The sequence below is a fragment of the Dryobates pubescens genome, chromosome 20, assembly GCF_014839835.1.
Source record: "Dryobates pubescens isolate bDryPub1 chromosome 20, bDryPub1.pri, whole genome shotgun sequence".
Classification (NCBI taxonomy): domain Eukaryota; kingdom Metazoa; phylum Chordata; class Aves; order Piciformes; family Picidae; genus Dryobates; species Dryobates pubescens.
In genome coordinates this window covers 2,702,868-2,719,550 of record NC_071631.1, presented here as the reverse complement: position 1 = coordinate 2,719,550, position 16,683 = coordinate 2,702,868, and the positions used below count along the sequence as shown (strand labels likewise).

Below are 16,683 nucleotides of genomic sequence, written 5' to 3'. Positions count from 1 at the left end.
TTCAGATGAGGACCTGGGAGCCAGGCTGCGAGCTCCCTGCCCGGGGAACTGCCTCACGCTGGACTCAGGCCTCAGCCCTGATGGGGCTCAGGCCCGCACAAGGCTAGGCCGGGGGCCGCCCGCGCCAGGCCCTGCCGCACTCAGGGGCTTGGCAAACCTCTCGACGCATTCCTGGCACCGGGGGCGGTGCCGCCGTGGCCCAGGCCCCAGCTCGGACCTGCCCGGACCCGGACCCCGACCCCCCCGCCGCGGATCCTTCCTCCCCGCGGATCCTCCCCGCCTCTGCCCAGGCAAATCTCGCGAGCTCGGCCGCGGGTCAGGCGCCTGCGCAGTGCCGCGGCCCAGGGGAAAGGGGCGGGGCCGCCGCGCCGCCGCCTCACGGAGCCGCCGCCATCTTGTTTCTCGGCCGCTGAGCCGCTCGCTCTTGCTCCGGCCGTCCCCCTCCCCCTCCTTCCCGCTTCCCACCGATCGGGCCGGAGGCAGCGCGGGCACCGGACGAAGGAGGAGGCGAAGGAAGCGGAGATCGCGGCGCCGGCCGCCCCGGTGAGCGCGAAGCGAACGGGCGGCAGCGCGGCGGGGGGGAGGCAGCGGCCACTGAGGGGGCGCAGGGCGGGGGCGGCCCGAGGGGTTCCCCCTCCCCCCCCCATTCCCTAACGGCTGCGCTCCGATTGGCGCAGCTGCGCCGCTCCCCCTGATTGGCCCTCGCTGGGGGAGGCGGGCGAGGGAAGCTGCAGTCTGATTGGACAGCGAGGTGCGGACCGGGGAGAGGACAGGAAGCCGAACCGTTTCCCCGCGCGGCCCCGGGGGTGGGGGAAGGGCGCGACCGAGGCTTGCTCCGGGGCGCGGGGAAGGCGGCTGGGCCTCGCCGGAAGGGAGCTAGTTCCCTGCGGTCCTTGTGTTACCGGAGCGCCTGGAGCAGGTGCTGCTCGATGGCCGAGGCCTTCCCGGGGCGGGAGGTACCTTCCCGGGCAGCCAGCGAGCGCTGGTGGCGGCAGGCTCGATCCGCGAGGCCTCTGACAGAGGTTTTGCAGTGGGAGAGTTGGTGTTCAGATGCTGGTGCTACCGTATTTTACCCACCTTTGGGTCTTTTTGTTCTACAGGCCTTAAGGCCCTTCTCCTGGGTCTGCCTCAGCGCTGGGTGGGAAGAGGGCTTGGGGCCAAGCCTGGCCGCGGAGCAGTCGGAGATTATTTGTGAGCCTCTGCGAAATATCTGAGGGGTTGCTTAATCTGTGCTCACAACCCCAGGGCACTGAGAGCTGCGAGAACGTGTGCCAGTAAATAGGGTCTCCCTAGGTTCTGTTTTTTGCTTGAGTTGAGATAATGGAAGGAATAACTATAATTAAAAGCAGTATAAGCATGGCGTGGATGAAAGCAAATTCTTGGCTGGGTTGGATTACACTCAGGTCAGTTCATTCTTTGGCCACATCATGAGCTGTGTGCGTGTGCAGGGAGCCAGGGCTGAGTGGGGGGCAGAGGACAAGCAGGGTGGCTGGCACTTTATGTTGGCTGAGCTGTGTCCAAGGGCTTGCTCCAGAGTTCAGGCAGACGTCAGGTTGCTCAGAGAAAAAAATCCAGGAGTGCTGGGTAGGTACTTCAGGATTATAACTCTTCCTATTGCCTTTGGAGATGTTTGTGTTGAGGAAAGTATTCTCCATATACTTAGGAATAAATACTTCTTGTCTCTCAATAGCTGAGTACAGACAATTAAAGGGAAAGTCTCAAGTGGCCTCCCAGAGCAGATGGCCTACAAGCATGTGGTTAACTTCCTAGTCCTACATCCAGAAAATAGACCTCCTGGGTCATCAACCATCATCTGCTGCTGTTTCCCTTGGCAACATCTTGTGTCTTTTCTTAGGCTTACCCTTGCCCTTCTTAAATTAGGTTGCTTTTTTGGATTAGATAACTCCTCCACCTGCACTTGTCTTCACTTGAGCTGTTCTCTGGTACCAGCCTAAACTTAACCTGGGCCAAGTTTACCATCCCTTAGACACTGGTTGTTGTGGTGACAACCTGGGGACTGGGGGGAATGGAGCAAAACTAGAAGTGGGTAGATTCAGATTGGATGTGAGTAAGAAGTTGTTTCCCATGAGGGTGGTGAGAGCCTGGCACAGGTTGCACAGGGAAGTGGTGGAAGCCTCACCCTGGAGGTTTGTGCAGCCAGACTGGATGTGGCTGTGAGCAGCCTGCTGTAGTGTGAGGTGTCCCAGCCCATGGCAGGGAGATTGGAACTAGATGATCCTTGAGGTCCCTTCTAACCCTAACAAATCTCTGAATCTATAATCTCTCACCTGGCATCACAGGCTTTGTCATAACCACCTTGAGGTTTGTACCACTGTTACAGGGGCTCCTTTGAAGCCCTGGGGACTTGCAGCCTGCAGGCCACTGTGACCACCCTGAGTGGAGGGTTTGGATGTGTTTTGGGATGACTGGGTCTTGGTGAAAGCAGAAAGCAGTGCTTGGAGTGGAACCTTTGAATTTCCAGAGCTGCAGGCTGCTCTGAGCGAGGGCAGAGAACCAGGTCTAATCCTGCCAGCTCTCGGATCGCTGCGGGGTGGCTGAGTGACCTTGCAGCAGTCATTCCTCCTGCACCACCAAGCTGTTCCCTCTCATTATTTCGTCCTTTATAAAGATAAGCCACGTTCCTGAGTGTAGGTTCTCATGCCATAGGTGAGTGACCCTGCAGGGACTCTCTTAGAAGTGCAGCAAGAGGTGACAGCGACCCTGGTAGCAGCATTTCCTCCTCTCGTCCCAGTAGCTTTGCAGTTGAGTGGGATCTGGGTACTTCCTGAGGGGTAGCTCAGATACCCTGTGTGATTTTTGGAGCAAGAACAGCTGCTAGGATTGAAATAAGGCCTTTTCCTGCAGGGCTGCCCCAAATTCCTTTGCTTTTTTGTTGGTTTTTTTCCCTGTCGTGAGGAATTATGGGATGCTGGGAGAGCCGAAGCTGTTGCCGTGGCCCTCCTGGGCCGCGCAGGAGAGGGGCTCCAAGCTCCATGGGTGACAAGGGGGTGAGAGCAGAGTGTGAGAAAGCATCCAGGGGTGCATTTGGGATTGTTGGGAGGTGCTGGGGCAGGGCTGCCACTCGAAACAGCAGCAAGAGGCGTTGCTCTCCTCCCCGGGACTGCTTGCATACCACCCAAGAGCACCTCGCATACCTCTAATAGCGCTCATACCGCGGCCATCCTCCGTGGAATGGCACGAAGCATTGCAAACTACTGCTATTACTAATTCTCTTTTAACAAGTCACCAGCAACCTCTGGGGAGGTTATTGGAGGCGTCCAGGCCTAGTGAGAGGGTCTGCGCCAGGCATGTGGCTCTGTGGGAGATTTTTCTGTCTGAAACTCAGATTTCGGGGGAATGTTTTTCGCCAGTTCCTGGACTATTTTGAGTCTACGCACACACAGATTCGCTGTGCTTGTGTGTGATGCGGCTCAGCTCTTGGCTCGGCGGTGGGAAGCGTCACCAGGCGTTCTCCGCGCCTCTCTCCGGCCCGTTCTCGTCCCGGCCCCGCTCGGCGACCCCCACCCCCACCCCCGTGACGCAGAGGAGGCGGTGTGGGGAAGGCGGGGCGTCCTCTGCATGTTGCCGGAGTGACAGCTGCGCGGGCCAATCGGCAGCCGTCCCACGACCCCTCCGTCGAGCCGAGCAGCCAATAGGAGCGGGCGGGGCGCTGAGGAGGGCGGGCGCCGCTCTGACCCCTGCGCCGCCTCTCAAGGTAACTTTAAAACAGGAAGTGGACGGCGAGGTTGGGCTGCCTTCGGTAGCCAATAGGCGAGCGGGGCCGCGCCCCCCAGGGGCGGTGCGTAGCCAATCGGAGCGGCGGGGCGGGCCGGGCGGGCGCAGCAGGGTAGGTTGAGTGGCGGCTGTTAAAGGGGCCGGCGGCCCGGGCCGGCGGGGACGCGGAGTCCCGACAGGCAGCGGTCAGCTCAAAGACAAAGGGATGGCGGAGAGGTCTGCGGGTCGCCGCCCCCCCGCCGCAGCTGCCCCCCGATCGTCGGGCAGGGCTTGCGGTGGTCGCGGCCCGGTAAGTTGATCGCGGCGGCCGGAGCTGCGCTGACCGGGGCGTGGGACGGCTGCGGCCCGGTCCGGTGATGGGGGAGCAGGCCTCGGCAGCGGGCGCTGGCCGCCCGGGCTTCGGCTATCTCGGCTTTGGGCGGCGGGAAGAAGAAGAGGCGGTGGGAGGGCAGCCCGGGGGGCTCCAAGGGACGGCAGGAGGCGCCCGGGTCGCGGCGGCTGTTTGGGCCCGGAGCCGAGCCCCCGAGCTGCCCGGGACGGCTGCGGGCATCACGGGGCCGCACCCTGCGGCGGGGCTGCGCCGGACTGCGGCCGGTAACCGGGGGAAGAGGACACACGCACAAAATGGCAGCGCCCCCCCCATCGCCGGGGCTGCCGCCGAGCTGCGGGGCGGGCGGGGGGGAGCCTGCCCCGGCTGCCCTTGGCAGGGGCTGCCCGGCCGAGCGGGAGCTGGCCCGCGGGCAGCCATCAGTAAGGCGGCTCCTGAGGCTCAAGGGACCTCCCATCACCCCCAAACCGCCGGCCAAACTCCCGACAAGTACCAGCGGCCCTTTGTGTTCCTTTGGATTTGGAAGTACGCACTGAAGGTCACGGCAGCCCCGCAGCTCAGCGGCGACGGGCGGGGGAACCGGCCGAGAGCGTGCCTTAGCTTCGAAGCTGTCCGGTGTAAAGGGTTTTTCCCGGGCATCCCGGCGAGCCCCCGAGCTGTGGCAGGGCTGGGCTCTTGCCCGGCTCTCCCTGTTCAGAGTGGAGCTGCGGCTGAAGTTGCTGGAGCTAGGCCTGCCTTCGCCGGCACGAGTGACCTTGAAATACCAGCGCTCCGAGTTGCCACAATGAAGGACAAAGTTTGTTTACGGCACTTTGGACTGGGGGGGGAAAAAAAAAGAACGAACTGAAGTGGAAAAACGAAGCTGCTGCTGGTGGCTGAGGGCACCGAGGACATGCAGAATAGCTTGCAGATTGGAATGAAGTTTTCAGCGAGGACTCGAAGCACATTGCAGACATTCTTCCTCCTCCTCTGCTCCCGCTGAGAGATGCTAAATGTCGCTCCTGCCGGCCCTGCCCTCTTGGGGTGAACTGGGTGACATAGCTGGAGGGTTCTCAGCCCTGCTCTTAGCCTTTTTTCCCCCCCCCCACTTTGATTGCACATTGTTTACCTTAAAGGTACTTTGCAGATAATTACATCCTGCAGCCTTCTTTTGGGAGGGAGGTTGGAAGAGTGAGCCTGATCTGCACTGACACAGGCTTGGTGGGGCTGAAATTCAACCTGCATCATCCTTGAACTGTCACAACCCCTAGCTGTTCCTGGAGGTGTTTGGGTGGAAATGAAGATGGGGGGGGGATAGCATCACCTTGGTTTAGGCTGAAGCTTGATCAGCTCTGTGGTGGCTGGCATGTTGGACTGGTTTCAATCCAAGAAGGGGACAGAAGGAGAAGCATCACCTGAAGTCATCTATTAAGAAGGGTGGCTGCTCCAGTGTGTTAGTAGGAGGCCAGCAACTTCTCTAGCAGGCTGTTGGCTGTGAGCTGGAAGTTCTTTTTACCTTGAAATTAGGAAATACTCAGGTGCTGAGTGTTGTTTAAAGGGGCAGCAGGATGTGAGGGGAGCCTGCAGCTGCTGTGAGGTGAAATCACTCCTGCTGGAGACTTTGTTATCCCCAGGGTTTAGCATCTTTCATTGCTTCAGCTTGCAGGAGGTTGGAGCTGGGGAAGAAGAAGAGGTGCTGCTTGATCTTTTCTAGGTCAGGAGCAGCAGGAAAAAACAAACCTAAAGCTTTTGGTGGCACTGGAAAGGGATTTATTAACAAATGACACCAGCTTCTGGCTTCTCTCAGCACTGTGAGGGAGAAGAAGGTCCTTGGATGCCATTTTATGCTGCTGAGCAAAGCTGGTTGTGTGTCCCTTCTGCTCCTGAGGTCCCTTGGCCTTTCCTGGTTGTTCTACCTGCTCAGAAAGCAGGCTGGGTAGTCTTGTTTGAGGATCTTCCCCAGGCTTGTTTTATAGCACTGATTTCATCAGGGAGTAGTGATGGTGTAAAGGAGAAGTTTAGTGGGTCCAGAGGAGGCCATCAGAGGGCTGGAGCACCTCCCCTGTGTGGACAGGCTGAGAGAGTTGGGGCTGTTCAGCTTGGAGAAGAAGATTGGAGCTGGAAGAGGGGAGATTGGGACAGGAGATGAGGAAGAAATCCTTTAGAGTGAGGGTGGTGAGACACTGGCACAGGCTGCCCAGGGAGGCTGTGGGTCCAGAGGAGGCCACAAAGATGAATAGAGGGCTGGAGAGCCTCCCCCATGGGGGCAGGCTGGGAGAGTTGGGGCTGTTCACCCTGGAGAAGAGAAGGCTCCAGGGTGACCTTAGAGCAGCCTCCCAGTACCTGAAGGGGCTCCAGGAGAGGCTTTTGACCAGGGCTTGGATTGGTAGGCAGTGAGAGGGAATGGATTGAAGCTGGAAGAGGGCAGACTGAGACTGGGGATGAGGAGGAAATTCTTTCCAGTGAGGGTGGGGAGACTCTGGCACGGGCTGTGGATGCCCCCTCCCTGGAGGTGTTCAGGGCCAGGCTGGATGAGGCCTGGAGCAAGCTGTGCTGGTGGGAGGTGTCCCTGCCTGTGGCAGGGGGTTGGCACTGGATGATCTTTAAGGTCCCTTCCAACCCATCCTATGAATCTATGAAGATGCTGACCCTGGATTGAGCACCTTGGTCATGGCAGGGAGGAGGAGGAGGAGGTTGGGGGGGGGTGTGTGTGCCTGGCTGTTAGGCTGGAGGATGCCCACAGGAGGTCACCTTTCCAGGCAGGCTGTTTGGGCTTGGTTTGTTGGTTTCTAATCGGCCTAGGGTTTGTGTTTACATAATGCAGTGTGACATCTGCACTGGAGCAGCCTTGGCTCCCTTCATTCCAGGGCTTGGTCACCTGCCTGGGTGGCTGCAAGTGAATGAAAAGCCAGGCAGAAAGGGACCTGGGGGTACTGGTTGACAGCTGGCTGAACATGAGCCAGCAGGGTGCCCAGGGGCCCAATGGCATCCTGGCCTGGATCAGGAACAGTGTGGCCAGCAGGAGCAGGGAAGTCATTCTGCCCTGTGCTCAGCACTGGTTAGGCTACACCTTGAGTCCTGTGTCCAGTTCTGGGCCCCTCAGTTTAAAAAGGACATTGAGGTGCTGGAAGGTGTCCAGAGAAACCTGGGGTTGGTCTCTTTTCTCTAGCAACCAGCACCAGAACAAGAGGACACAGTCTCAAGCTGCACCAGGGGAGGTTTAGGCTGGAGGTGAGGAGAAAGTTCTTCCCAGAAAGAGTAATTGGCCATGGGAATGTGCTGCCCAGGCAGGTGGTGGAGTCACCATCTCTGGAGGTGTTGAAAAAAGGCTTGGATGTGGCACTTGGAGCCAGGGTTTAGTTGTCAGGAGGTGTTGGGTAATAGTTTGGACTTGCTGATCTCTGAGGTCTTTTCCAGCCCCATTGATTCTGTGAAATTTGTGCAGCTGCAGCCTTGGAAAACTCTTCAATTCAAACCTTTTCCTGAGTGTTTCTCCTTGATGAGGCCAGGAGCTGTGGCAGCTGTTGCAGGGGGCACTGACAGCAGCATCAAACCTCAGGATGGCTGCCACAGCTTCCCAGGAGCTACAGGAAGCTGGTTGGGGTTTTGGTTCCTTGGATTTCTCCTCCCAAATGCAGGATTCTCTTCATGCTGAAAACACATTGAGGGGAGAGGTTTCTCCCCTTCCCTGCTTCTGACTTGCTTTGCTGTTTGGTCACTTCCTGGGACATCAGAATTGGGTCCCTTTCACTTGCCTTGGGTGGTTTTTTTCCCCCCATTCAGTGAAGGTGACCCAGAAGGGAGAGGAATTTGCATGTTTGTAATGCAAATGAAGGAAGGGAAGGGTCTGGGGAGCCCATCCTGAAGCAGTTGTGCTGCCTTCCAGTCAGATCTGCTGACCTCAGGAGGCAAAGGCTTCTTGGTTATTCCTGGGCAAAGAGGGATTCTAAACTCTTTGCCAGGTGCCATTGGAAAGTGAGTGGAGGAATAGGAATGTGGAATACTAAGAGAATCCCTGTAGAGGAAGGACCCTGCAGCCCCTGGAAGCAGGACAGTGATCTGGGTTTCCTACCCAGGATAACAAAGGGCCCAGAAGCTGGGAGAAGTTGTGGCCTGCTGTGGCTTTTTGCTCTGCTTTAAAACCATCCCAGGTTCTGGTGAGTACCTCACAGTGATGGCTCATGGCTCCCCAGCTTGTACCTGCTGCTGGCCTGGCTCTGCTTGGAGTCACTCCCCTCACTCTCAGAAGGACACTGAGGGCCTGAGAAGGGCAAAGAAGCTGGGGAGGGGTCTGGAGAGCAGGGCTGGGGAGGAGCAGCTGAGGGAGCTGGGAGTGTGCAGCCTGGAGAAGAGGAGGCTGAGGGAGACCTCATTGCTCTCTGCAGCTCCCTGAAAGGAGGCTGGAGCCAGGTGGGGGCTGGGCTCTGCTCCCAAGGAGCAAGTGACAGGATGAGAGGACATGGCCTCAGGTTGGACCAGGGGAGGGTTAGGTTGGACATCAGAAGAAACTTCTTCCCTGAAAGGGTTCTCAAAGCCTGGCCCAGGCTGCCCAGGGGGGTAGCTGAATCCCCATCCCTGGAGGGGTTTCAGGAGCCAGAGCTGTGGTGCTGAGGGCCATGGCTTAGCAGCAGCCATGGCAGAGTCAGGGAATGGTTGGACTCAAGGACCTGGGAGGCCTTTTCCAACCATAGTTGTGTGATTCTTTCTGCCTTCTCTTCCAGCACCATGGTGCCTGAGCAGCAGCAGAGAAGCTCCCAGCACTGATGGTTTGATTTGAGTGCAGCCTTGACTGTGTCCTAAATGTGCTGCAGGATCATCTGCTGAGCGTCTGCTCCAGCTGCTCAGCTAACTGGGAGGTTAGCAGCCAGTGTAGTTTTTTCAGCCAGTTAAATTGTGTGGCTGTCAGGAGGCTGAGCAGCTGTGAAGGCATTCCCAGGGCTTGCTATCAAGAACCCCTTCATTTCATGAAGGATTATTCAGGAAGGATTCAAAACCAGCAACTGAGATGAGGGAGAAAAAAATATCCAGCTCTGGGCTGAAATTCTGCTTAATCCCCACAGACCTGGCAGGCAGTTTGCTCCTGCTTGTCCTCCAGAGCAGGAAGTGTCTGTGCTGCATGATCAGGGCTAAAACGCAGCCCAAGGGCATTGAACAAAGTCCCTCTTGGCTTTGTGAGCTCATGGGGGACAGCAGGCAGAGGGAGGAATGGATTGAAGCTTGAGGAGGGCACATTGGGAGTGGAGATGAGGAAGAAGTGCTTTAGAGTGAGGCTGGTGAGACACTGGCACAGGCTGCCCAGGGAGGCTATGGATGTGCCCTCCCTGGGGGGGTGTTCAGGGGCAGGTTGAATGAGGCCTTGAGCAGCCTGGGCTGGTGGGAGCTGTCCCTGCCCATGGCAAGGGGCTGGAACTGCATCAACTTTAAATTCCCTTCCAACCCAACCCATTCTCTGGGTGTGAAAAGATGCCAGACACAGACACCTCTCAGCTAGACTCAGCTGCTCAAGGCCTCATCCAGCCTGGCTTTGAACACTCCCAGGGAGGAGGCAGCCACAGCCTCCCTGGGCAGCCTGTGCCAGAGTCTCACCACCCTCATATGAAGAACTTCTGCCTCAGCTCCAAACCATTCCCCCTTGTCCTGTCTCCAGACACCCTCAGCAAAAGTCTCTCTGCAGCCTTCCTGCAGGATCCCTTCAGGCACTGGGGGAGGCAGCTCTGAGGTCCCCCTGGAGCCTTCCCTTCCCTGGGCTCAGACCCCCCCCCCCCAGCCTGTCCTCATTCTTTTGGTGCCTGCCAACTGTTTCCCTGTGTGAAGCAGACTTGAGTCACTTGAGCACACTTTCCTCAGAAGAGCTTTTCCACTTCTGCTGGGTGTTCAGTGCAGGAGCTGGAGAGGCAGCAGGATCCAGCTCAACCACTTGGTATTTGTCTGGGAGGTTTTCTGCCTCTTTCTCTGCCTCTCTGCTTGCCTGCCAAAATTGCACTGCAAAGAGTCCCTCATTGCTGCTGTTCAGCTGTTGCCACCCCAGGTATCAAGGGTGAGCCTCTTGCTTTCAGAGAGGAAAGGAAAGGGCAGTAACCAGGACAAGCAGGAACTGAGATGATTTGGTTTGCTTTCCCCACCCTGGTTTTCTAAGTGCTGTGCTATTTTCCCCCTGGTGTTCCAATGTTTGTAGCCTCATTTCTGAGCTGGTGCTGTGGGGAGGTCACTTCAGTTGTGTGGCATGGCTTCTGGTGCTGTGCTTCTGCTAGGTTTCTAACACCACCCTTCAGCCTGGTTGGGTGTGCTGCCAGCCCCCACCCTGGCCCAGGCTGTGGAGCTTCAGAGGTGCACAGAATGGGTTGGGTTGGAAGGGAGCTCCACAGCTCAGCCAGTCCAAGCCCCTGCAGGCAGCAGGGACATCCTCCACCAGAGCAGCTTGCTCAGAGCCTTGTTGAGCCTGACCTTGAGGAACTCCAGGGATGAAGCCTCAAACCACCTCCCTGGGCAACCTGTTGCAGTGTTCCAGCAGCCTCCTGGTGCAGAACTTGATCCTCACATCCAATCTCAATCTGCTCTGCTGTCATTTCAAGCCATTGCCCCTGGGCCTGTCCCTGCAGGCCTTTGCAAACAGTTCTTCTGCAGCCTTCCTGTAGCCTCCTTCAGGTACTGGAAGGCTGCTCTGAGGTCTCCCCAGAGCCTTCTCTTCTCCAGGCTGATCACCCCCAGTTCCTTCAGCCTGTTGCCCATAGCAGAGGGGCTCCAGGCCTCCTCTGGACCCCCTCCATCAGGTCCTGTGCTGAGGGCTCCAGGGCTGGCTGCAGTGCTGCAGGTGAGGCCTCCCCAGAGCAGAGCAGGTGAGAGGGGCAGGATCCCCTCTCTCAGCCTGCTGGCCATGCTGCTTTGGATGCAGGCTCCCCAGGGCTCTCTGTGGGCAGGACCTCTCCCAAGGACATGGTGGTGCCTCCTTTCACACTGACTTCAGCTGCCCCAGCCTGTCCTCGGGGGAGAGCAGGAGGTGCAGGGAATGGGTGCAAGAGAGAGCCCCCGAGGGTGGTTTGAAGACCCTCTCTGTGTGCTGGCAGTGCCAGGGCGAGTGCCACCCTGGCTGCCACCCTGACTCACCTTCCAGCACTGCCTCACTGCTGGCACAATTTACATAATTGAGTGGGCAGGGCCTGAATTTTAAGGCAGAAGAAGAACCCATTGATCTCCAGCACAATTCAGATCTATTTTTGTGCCACTACTGCCACCCCCAGCCCTCCTCACCCCCTCCCCCAAGCAAGACAGAATCGTTCCTGGCTGTTCCTCCTCCACTCCTGTGTTCCCAGCCAGGCTTCTGCTGCATGGCTTCCCTGTAGTGAATGTGGAGCTTGGAGCTGGGATGGCTATGGAGTTGATCTTCTTTCATGACAAGAGGCTTGGCTGAAGTGACCTCTGACTGCAGAGTCATGGAAGGGGTTGGCTTGGAAGGGGCTTTCAAGACCATCCAGTTCCAACTCCCCTGTCATGGGCAGGTTGGCCTCCCACCAGCCCAGGTTGGCCTCCCACCAGCCCAGGTTGCTCAAGGTCTGGAAGCAGAGGATGTGTACAGTGAAGAGAGGCAGGAGATCTGCTGAGGAGCAGCTGGGGGAGCTGGGGGTGGTTTAGTCTGGAGAGCAGGAGGCTCAGGAGAGACCTTCTGGCTCTCTGCAACTGTCAGGTAGCTTCTCTGCAGTAACAAGCAGCAGAACAAGAGGAAAGAGCCTCAGGGTGCACCAGGAGAGGTTTAGGTTGGACATCAGATGAAATCTACTCATTGAAAGTGGTGTCAGACCCTGGCCCAGGGAGGTGGTTGACTCCCTGTCCATGGAGGTGTTTCAAAGAGGCAGAGATGTGGTGCTGAGGGACATGGTTTAGAACCAGACTTTAGAGAGCTAAAGGGTGAGGGGTAAGAGGCTGGGGGCAGACTCTTCTCAGTGGTGCCCAGGGACAGGACAAGGGGCACAGACTGGAACCCAGGAGGAGAAACTTCTTTGGTGTGAGGCTGCTGGAGGCCTGGAGCAGGCTGCCCAGAGAGGTTGTGGAGTCTCCTTGTGAGGAGAGCTTCCAACCCGCCCTGGGCATTGTGCTGCTGGGCAAGCTGTGGGGGTGCCCTGCTGGAGCAGGGACCCAGGGGTCCCTTCCAGTGCCCATCACCCTGTGCTGCTGCGGTGAGGGCAGGCAGAGCAGGTCTCCTTTTCCCATCCCCGGCTGCGGTGTGAGCTTTGCTGAGCGGGGAGGCTGGCCTCGGCTCGCTGGGGCTGTGGCGATGGCCTGGCCCCGCCGGGCGGCGGCTGCGGCCCCGCCGGGCTGCTGCGGCCGCTGCTCCCGGCCCCTGCTCCCGGCCCCGCCGGGCTGCTCCCGGCCCCGCGGCGTTCCAGCTCCGAGATCTCGGCTGTCCTGGTGGTCGCCCTGCAGGTCGTGTTTTCAACAGCAGGCTGCCGCTCCGGCGTGCAGAGCGGAGGCAGCCAGGGGGAGCCAGCTTCATCCCACGGCGCCGGAGCAGGAGCCCCAGCCCGCAGCCGTCGGTGGTGAATGGTGCCGCAGCCAGCTGGCAGCCAGGCACCTGTGGTGTGCCCCAGGGATCAGTGCTGGGCCCCGTGCTCTTTAACATCTTCATTGATGATCTGGAGGAGGGCATCGAGTCCATCAGCTGATGACACCAAGCTGGGGGCAGGAGTTGATCTGCTGGAGGGTAGAGAGGCTCTACAGAAGGACCTGGGCAGATGGGCAGAGGCCAAGGGCAGGAGATTGAACACATCCAAGTGCCAGGTTCTGCACATTGGCCACAGCAACCCCATGCAGTGCTACAGGCTGGGGTCAGAGTGGCTGGAGAGCAGCCAGCCAGAGAGGGACCTGGGGGTGCTGAACATGAGCCTGCAGTGTCCCCAGGGGGCCAAGAGGGCCAATGGCATCCTGGCCTGCATCAGGAACAGTGTGGCCAGCAGGAGCAGGGAGGTCATTCTGCCCCTGTACACTGCACTGGTTAGGCCTCACCTCGAGTACTGTGTCCAGTTCTGGGCCCCTCCGGTTAGGAAGGAGGTTGACTTGCTGGAAGGTGTCCAGAGAAGGCCAACAAAGTTGATGAGGGGCTTGGAACACAGCCCTGTGAGGAGAGGCTGAGGGAGCTGGGGTTGCTTAGCCTGGAGAGAAGGAGACTCAGGGGTGACCTTCTTGCTGTCTACAGCTCCCTGAAGGGAGGTTGTAGCCGGGTGGGGGTTGGTCTCTTCTCCCAGGCAGCCAGCACCAGAACAAGAGGACACAGTCTCAAGCTGTGCCAGGGGAGGTTTAGGCTGGGGGTAAGGAAGTTCTACACAGAGAGTGATTGCCCATTGGGATGGGCTGCCTGGGGAGGTGGTGGAGTCACCATCCCTGGAGGTGTTCAGGAAGAGACTGGATGGGGTGCTTGGTGCCATGGGTTAGTTGATTAGGTGGGTTGGATTGGTTGATGGGTTGGACACGATGATCTTGAAGGTCTCTTCCAACATGGTCTGGTCTATTCTGTTGAAAACCAACCACGGAGCAGCGGCACAGCGAGCCACAGGCATCAGAGGCGTCTCCGTGCTGCCTTTGTGCTCCTCTGAAGTGAAGCTCTTCCAGCCTTTTGTCAGCTGCCACAGGGCTTAGGGAGTTTAATGTTTGGCCAAGGTGTTCTGCTCCGGGGAGCAGAAAAGCTTCTTAATTGCCAAGTGTTGATGTGGTGCTTGTGAGATGTTTGCTCATCGGCACTGCCATGGCCCCCAGGCAGTTCAGGGGGAAGACTCAGCCCTTTTGGTTTGGCCTCCAGTTGCTTGCTTTTTGTATCCAGCTAAGGGGAACAAAACAAACAATCATAATCATAGTGCTTGCCTTCATGGAGAATAATCCTCTGGAGCAGGCTCTGGGGTCCCTGTCGTGAGAAGGGCACAGAGCTCTTGGAGTGAGCCCAGAGGAGAGCCCCAGGGATGAGCCAAGGGCTGGAGCAGCTCTGCTCTGAGCACAGGCTGAGGGAGCTGGGGCTGGGCAGCCTGGAGAGGAGAAGGCTCCAGGGGGGACCTTAGAGCTGCCTGCCAGTATCATAGCATCAGTCAGGGTTGGAAGGGACCACAAGGATCATCTAGTTCCACCCCCCTGCCAGGGGCAGGGACACCTCACACCAGATCAGGCTGGCCAGAGCCTCATCCAGCCTGGGCTTAAACACCTCCAGGGATGGGGCCTCAACCACCTCCCTGGACAACCCATTCCAGAGCTTCACCACTCTCATGGGGAAGAACTTCCTCCTCACCTCCAGCCTGAATCTCCCCACCTCCAGCTTCATTCCATTCCCCCTAGTCCTGTCACTACCTGAGATCCTGAGAAGTCCCTCCCCAGCCTTCTTGTAGGCCACAATTAGGTCACCTTGAAGCCTTCTCTTCTCCAGACTGAACAGCCCCAAGTCCCTCAGTCTGTCCTCATAGGAGAGGTGCTCCAGCCCTCTGCTCATCCAGGACCTGAAGGGATCCTGCAGGAAGGCTGCAGAGAGACTTTTCCTGAGGGTGTGTGGAGACAGGACAAGGAGGAATGGTTTGAAGCTGAGGCAGAGCAGGGTGAGACTGGAGCTGAGGAAGAAGGTGGGTAGTGAGACTGTGGCACAGGCTGCTCAGGGAGGCTGTGGCTGCCTCCTCCCTGGGGGTGCTTGAAGCCAGGCTGCATGAGGCCTTGAGCAGCTGAGTCTAGCTGAGAGGTGTCCTTGGCCCCAGCAGGGAGGTTGCAGTGGATGACTTCTGAGGTCCCTTCCAGCCCAAACCTTGCTGTGGTTGTGTAACTTAACCCTCATCAGAATGTTTATCTCTCTATCTTCTCATAAATACTTGAAATCTCTTCTTGGGCAGGCAGGCAGCATTCTAATGCAGAGCTGTTGAAGGGTCACTTGTTCCTCCCTTCTTCTTTCACTCAGTTCCTTACTCAGAGTTCTTCCTGTCTCCAAAGTTCAGCTTTGAGGCTGAAAAGCCAATCTCTGACCTCCTTCCTCTCTGTCATCCCCTGTCAGACTCCTCTTCAGCTCTTCCCACGCCTCCTGGGTCCCAGGTTGATGAGAGACAAATAGAACTCCTCAGAGTCTGCCTTGGGAAGTGTAGGCTGCAGGAGGTAACCAGCTCTCTGTCTGCCATCCCTCTCTTGGATCCCCTAATGAGGTTTCCATGGATCAGCAGGGCTTTGGAGTAGCAGCTCTGGGAGTGAGGGGCAAGTGGCTGCTGCCTCCAGTTGGTGTCTTGGGGTGGTGGGGATGGTGTTTCTCCTTGGCTTGAGGAAGGACTGAGGCAACCCTTGGCCTGGTGAGCCAAAAAGCAGAGGGGGGGTTGTGCCTCTCTGGGGGGGAGTGAAAGCTGCTCTGCTGGCTTTGTTCATGCCATGGCAGTGCACAAACATCTGTGTGTGTCTGGAGAGCCTTCCCTGTGGAGAATCAGAGTCACAGGAGGATGGAAAGGACCTCTAGAGATGATCCAGGCCAACCTGCCCTGCTGGAGCTGGGGCACCCCCAGCAGCTTGCCCAGGAGCACAGTGTTCCAGCTGGGTTTGCAATCTCTCTCTAGAGAAGGAGACTCCACAGCCTCTCCCTGGGCAGCCTGCTCCAGGCCTCCAGCAGCCTCACACCAGAGAACTTTCTCCTGCTGTTCAGGTGGAACCTCCTGGCTTCCAGTTTGTGCTCCTTGCCCTGTCCCTGGGCACCACTGAAAACAGAGGCAGAGCTCTCAGGGGGGCAGAAAGAAGATGATTCTGCTTGCAGTTCTGATGCCTTTTATCAGTGTTCCCTTTCACTGTGGAAAAAGACAGACCATCTGAAAGGAGAAGCCCAGGTCCAGAGGCTGTGGCTTCTCCACACAGCTCCTGGGAGCCCTGGGCTGCCAGATCTTCATCTGACAGCTTTCCAGAGGGCTGAAGCAGGGCTGGCCCCTACCTGTGTGCCTGGGCCTTGGAGGGCATCTCTGGGAGCTCTTGACTCTCTGACCCTGAGCTCTGCTTTGTTGTTGTTGTGTCTTGCAGCTGCCAGGATGTCCACAGAGGGAGGCTTTGGCACAGCTGGCAGCAGTGATGCCCAGCAGAGCCTGCAGTCCTTCTGGCCCCGAGTCATGGAGGAGATCCGCAACCTGACCGTGGTGAGCGGCCTGGGGGCTGCCTGGGGGCAGCTGGAGGGGCAGGTGCCTGGCAGGGGGGGCAGCAAGGCCTGGGGGCTGCCTCGGGGCAGCTGGAGGGGCAGGTGCCTGGCAGGGGGGGCAGCAAGGCCTGGGGGCTGCCTTGGGGCAGCTGGAGGGGCAGGTGCCTGGCAGGGGGGGCAGCAAGGCCTGGGGGCTGCCTGGGGGCAGCTGGAGGGGCAGGTGCCTGGCAGGGCAGGGCAGCTGGAGGGGCAGGTGCCTGGCAGGGCTGGGCAGCAAGGCAAACCTCAGCCTGAAGGTGCTCAAGCTGCTGCAGCACCTCCATGCTGAAGCTCCTCCACCAAGGGGACAGCTGCCAAACAGAGAGGGACCTGGGGGTGCTGACTGGCAGCTGCCTGAACAGGAGCCAGCAGTGTGCCCAGGGGGGCAAGAAGGCCAAGGGCATCCTGGCCTGCATCAGGAAGAGTGTGGCCAGCAGGAGCAGGGAAGTCCTTGTGCCCTGTGCTCAGCACTGCTTAGGCCACAGCT

The 16,683-nt window shown here is 58.5% G+C and overlaps 1 protein-coding gene across 1 annotated transcript in view; it reads left to right on the top strand.

Moving 5' to 3' along the window:
* The first annotated feature begins 348 nt into the window (after positions 1-348).
* NFYC (nuclear transcription factor Y subunit gamma) overlaps positions 349-16,683 on the top strand; it is a 32,915-nt gene continuing 16,580 nt past the window's right edge. Inside the window, 2 exon segments of the mRNA XM_054171041.1 lie at positions 349-543; positions 16,046-16,158. Of these exon segments, the coding sequence (XP_054027016.1) occupies positions 16,054-16,158 (105 nt within the window). The 5' untranslated portion in view covers positions 349-543; positions 16,046-16,053.